A 5,000-nucleotide genomic window follows, 5' to 3' on the forward strand; every position below is an offset into this window, starting at 1 on the left:
ATTAGTGGCGGAGACCGCGGTCACCGAGTGGACCTGGCCAGCATGCTGGCCCCCGCTGGTGCTCTGATTGTGTCTCGAACTGTCTGTGCCGCACACACCGGCTAGGTCCAGGCGGCAGAGTGCATGGTAACGCCAAGAAGCCAGTGAGTCCATATCAAGCTCAACCACGACCACGACCACGACCACGGGATTAGCCACCAGTGCTTGATGTTGGCCGGAGACGCACGTCCGACCCCCCATCCCGCCGGCCGTTGCCGCTCGTCATCATTATCGGTTTCGCGCTGGAGTTGATGATCGGTGGTGGCCGGTCGGTGTGCTACAACACCAAGCTTCGCTCATCCTCATTACACGTATATAATGTGCCGGAGATACATAGGAGGATTTCGAGCAGCGAATGGTTTGGTCGAGTGCATACAACCGACCAACCACCAGTTCCACTCCACTCCCCGGGGTCCGGTCGGCACTTAGAACTAGATCTAGAATCGCGATCTCCACGGCACCCTGCAGCCGCGTGGCGGCGTTGCCTCGCAGCAGAACGACGATACAAACGTCATCTCCGGAGGGAAAAGGGGGGAAGGGAGGGCGAGGTTGGGTGCCTTCTCTCGTGCTCTCGTGGTTCACGAGGAAGCAGGGGAACGTGGCGTTCGGGTCAGACGCTTCAACGCATTCGAGCATCTCCCAATCGGCGACTCCCCATAGATTTCCGATCGGTCAGGCCTGTGCCACGAGATCAGTTACCGCGAGTGTGCCCCGTGGTGGTGCAGCGGGGGAGAGCATAAGAGAACAATCAAACATCACCAATTAGTGAACCCAGGGTGTTTGTTTCTAGTTTATAAATAAGGGTACGTGTCGGTCGTTACTCGATAGTCGCGTCCAATTCGTCGACCGGTCCACAGAGAGAAGCCGTTTTGGGAAAATTCGTGAAAAGCAAGGACGAAGGGACACTCACTACAGCACTGCAGCCGTAGCAATCGAACACGTGCGGCTTGGTGAACCAGCCCAGGGGGGGAAAGGTTTTGTCCAGTACCGCATTGTGAATGTGTTCCCGTTCCCCGCTCGAGAAGCAATTTTCCCTTAAATTTTCTGCGTAACGAACTTCAGCACGGTGTGAAGCAGAGGATTCCGTTGGTTCCACGGCGGAATCCATTTGAACGATTTGCATCGTCGGATCCGGGTTGCTAACTCCGAGGCGTGCAAGTGAAGGTGTAGTGCAGTGGCTTCTAGCGGAACCGTGAAATACTAAGCGAGGATTAGCCGTGGCAAAGGATTGTGTTGGTGGTTGGAGCACCGCGTGAGCTTTCCAAGGAAACTTCCTGGCGACAAACGTCGCAGGCACCTCGCAGAACGTACCCGGAACCCCTTCTCTCGCCGTTTGTTGGGTCGCCGTTAAGCCGGCAGGCACTCCCGGAGCCAAATCATGAAGAAAACGTAATTATAGAGCATACTTTAGCTGTAGCGTTGATTTGCACTCTAAATTCTCCTAGCGTCCTCTCACCTGTCTCGTTGCATCCATTTCTAACCACCTCAACCTGCACCCCGTTCAACGCACGATGCATCGTGATGAGTTCGAATTTGGAGTTCGTCTCGCTGAAAGGGCAGCAGACGGGAGTTGGGAGTCTCGATTCAGTTCCAATGTCCGGAGTGCGGATTGATTGGTGCGAACAATTCCCACGGCTCCCACGGCAGTGGCTGCTACCGGGTCTCGTAGCCGGCCTGCAGGTCCGCTGAATTGCCAGCAAACTCTAGTGCTGCTAGTGATTCTACACAAATAAGGCTTATTTCATGTCGTGTGCTTACGCATCTGATGTGTGCGTCAAATGATGAGGTCGGTGATCACCTGACCTGATCCACTGTTCGACTGCAAGGATCCTTCACGCAAACGATATCGCAAACGAGTATGTGATCGCAAAAAGTATCTCGATCGGCATGCTTTCCTTGAGTATTATTTGTCATAGTTTAAAGAAAAATAATTAATTTAAGTTGACTGGTTGCTGATATTATGCTGCGCTTTATGTTAGATAAACGACTGCAATATTAAACTAATGCAACCCTTTATCTGAGATCAACCGTCACAGGTGCTTGATTGAATCAAGCGTGCAAAGTTGATGAAGTGGATCAGTAAAGAAAAAAACCCGAAACAATAACTCCAAGTGGAAACGAATTCCATGTGGAATAGTTTGTCAGTTGGGTGCGTGTGCTGGATTGATAAATCCGCCACCAAACACCCTTGGGTGACCCACCGCATACTAGTTTTGGCCGCGTGCTAGCGACGCATGCTATCGCGCGATTTTGTGGCCACTTTCTGGCGGCAGGCCGATCCATTTTCATCGGAACTATGGTGTTGGGCCGTGCGCTAAAGGTCGTGCAGCGCATGACACCCAACATGGTGTAGGCGCGTTGGTCCGCGTGTCCGTCCGTGTTAATTGCGTTGCATTCGCGCATTGCGTTGCTCTACATCACCACGTGTTCTCGTGCTCGTCCTCGTTGCACCACCACCATAATTATGAAACTTTGATTAATTGATTAACTTTTAATTGATTTATTAAATTCAGTAGCCAGTGGCGGAGGACGCGCCCGGCGATATGGGCATATCCCGTACGGTATCTAGTTTTTTGTCATTCCGATGCAGGCGAACAATTAGCTAAAAATGGTATGAAAACACGTCTTGGGCACGCAATAGGAACGTGTTTTTCGCTGGGTTTGCCTTGTTTGGGTGTCGATCTGTCCGATATATCGGCCCGATCGCCCCAATAGTCGCCGCTCACCGGGCGAAAGTTGTTCAGCCGATCGTCCAGAATGATGGATTCACTAATGTTTGGTAACGTGACTCGATCAGGATCACTGCATGGGGTGTAGAGATTTATAGCCACATCGAATCGAATGCAGCAAGTCCTGGGTTTTGTGCGGGATTTGCTTTGATTGATTTATGAACCTTCGATTGGTCTGCAGATTGATTGAGGCTGATGATTCATCTAGCAGAAGCAGCAGCTTCAAACATGTTAATAGCTCACTCAATAGAACCGCGCGCGGAACTGCGTCATCCGGTTGGCATTGTCCCGACCCCAGCAACAGCACGTTTTGCACGAGATCACAAGTAAAAGCGAACAGGGCAGCCGGTCGGGCGTTGATTAGGCGTCACGCGACTCCAGAACATTTCCAGCACGAACCGGAAAAACTGCAGCGCGATTCGTAACCGTTGACGAACGCAAACAAATTGTCATTTAATTTAACACAATTAATCTTAACGGCATCATGCGTTGTGCGTTGTCGAGTTGAAATTGATCTCCCGAAACCCTTGCTCGCCGATACAAAAGATGACCCCGGGGTGGGTGCGTGCGTGGCTCAGTCGACTGACTATCAATCGTCGTGGAAAGAAGAAATGCTCTATTGACGGAAGAAAGAGAGAGAGAGAGCGAGAGAGATAGGGGTCACTGAAGGCAATAGATTTGTTTGCGTCGCTTACCCTTATTATGCTGTACGACCATGGCACGGATATCTCGGCGCCAGAGCACGCAAATATGATGCGTTTTGAGGAGTCACCAGAAAACAAGCTATTTACAAATAATTAAGACTTATTGAGAGGCATTCGACTTTATCTCGAATGTGTGAGGTACAATGTCCTAAGTGAATTTACATTGCAACCCTTTGACAATGGTTGATAAAAGGTGATAAAAGGTGAACACTCAGGTTCGCCAAACTGCCCTTTCCAGTGGATTCGCTTATGGCGTTGAAAGGTCACGTGAGCAGGGATGCTAACATGCGATCAAACATTCGAATTAGGGTTAGTTAGCATATCATAATTGGCCTCCGAGCGCAAATACAACTAGTAACAACGTCATGACGAAACATAAGTAAATGTAAACGTTTGAGAAGGAAGAAAATCGGCACCAGGTGTGCTATCGCTTTTGTTAAAAACTTTCTACATGCTACTTCTAGCAGACCGGATAGGTGTGATTTAATAAGTGACTGTAAATATAGACACTTCCTACTTTCAGCAGCTCAATGAAGGTTTATCTTATGATGAATACTTTTATGGAAATGGATATACGAAAATGAAGAGCAGAATAGTAATAAAATACGTTTATATTGTTACACGAAGTGAGGCTAGCTTAGAAACAGCTGGGCAAACGATTTCCATACCTCAATTATCGTTTCCTTATCGATCTCAACGAGCACCATGCTAGCTGGATTCTCTTAGTCCCGTGGTCTACGTGCTGAGTCTAGGGTCCGCAGTTTCCTTCGTGCGCTACCGAGCTTTTTGGAACCGTTTGGCGTTGGGATGGTTTAACGATTGACGTTATTTGCGCCACCAGGGGGGGCGCCGGCAATTAATTGCTCCCCCTGGACCAGGATACTGGCCATCTAACTCGCGACTCCGCGCGTGCCAATTGCTCCAGGATGAGGCGGGTTTGGGTGGCAGGGTGCTTTAATTATGTCACCGTAATGCATTGCAGTTGCGGACGTAAACCAGAACGAGTGACAGACTGTCAGGGAGCGAAGCTTTGCGCCATTTAATGATGAGTTTGAGCCGGTTGACGAATGGCGAATGCGCAAGACGGAGCCGGAACATCTTCGCGGAACATGTTCGCTCGAGATTGTTGCGCCGCACCGGTGGCTTCGCAAAATAGAGGGATCATTAGCCACCCACGACTGTGTGACGTCGGAAGCAAACACGCGAAATGATTGTGTCTCGTTGCTTTTTAGCACTACTTATCACACGACGCGTGTGCCTCGTGCCGAATGGTGATGCTTTTACCGCTGGGGCTTCTTCAAAATGGCAGCGCCGGGAGCGCACCAGGGTGGAACCAGGATGGAGAGTGCAGTGGCGGCAAAACCCGAAACCCTTCTGGCACCGTTCCGGCGCGTCGTGACTCACATGATACAGATGACGATATGCTGCTGGCCGCTCCACCTCCACACTCGCTTTGTCGGCACGAGGTCAGAACACTGGGCGAGCAACGATTGCCACGTGTCGAATGGCGCTTGCATTTGTTGGACGG

The 5,000-nt window shown here is 50.4% G+C and overlaps 1 protein-coding gene across 6 annotated transcripts in view; it reads left to right on the top strand.

The window, feature by feature from the left end:
• The window catches only part of LOC126580771 (sodium/hydrogen exchanger 9B2), a 14,341-nt gene that overhangs the window by 3,157 nt on the left and 6,184 nt on the right, over positions 1-5,000 (top strand). The window contains exon 1 of one of the 6 annotated variants that reach the window (XM_050244015.1): positions 883-1,428. The exons of 4 other annotated variants lie outside the window; for them this stretch is intronic. In XM_050244015.1, coding sequence (XP_050099972.1) covers positions 1,418-1,428 — 11 coding nt within the window. In that variant the 5' untranslated portion in view covers positions 883-1,417. Of the gene's footprint in view, positions 1-882; positions 1,429-5,000 lie in introns of those variants that run through there. One more of the 6 variants, XM_050244016.1, reaches the window with a different exon arrangement.

This window comes from Anopheles aquasalis, chromosome 2, assembly GCF_943734665.1.
Source record: "Anopheles aquasalis chromosome 2, idAnoAquaMG_Q_19, whole genome shotgun sequence".
NCBI lineage: Eukaryota > Metazoa > Arthropoda > Insecta > Diptera > Culicidae > Anopheles > Anopheles aquasalis.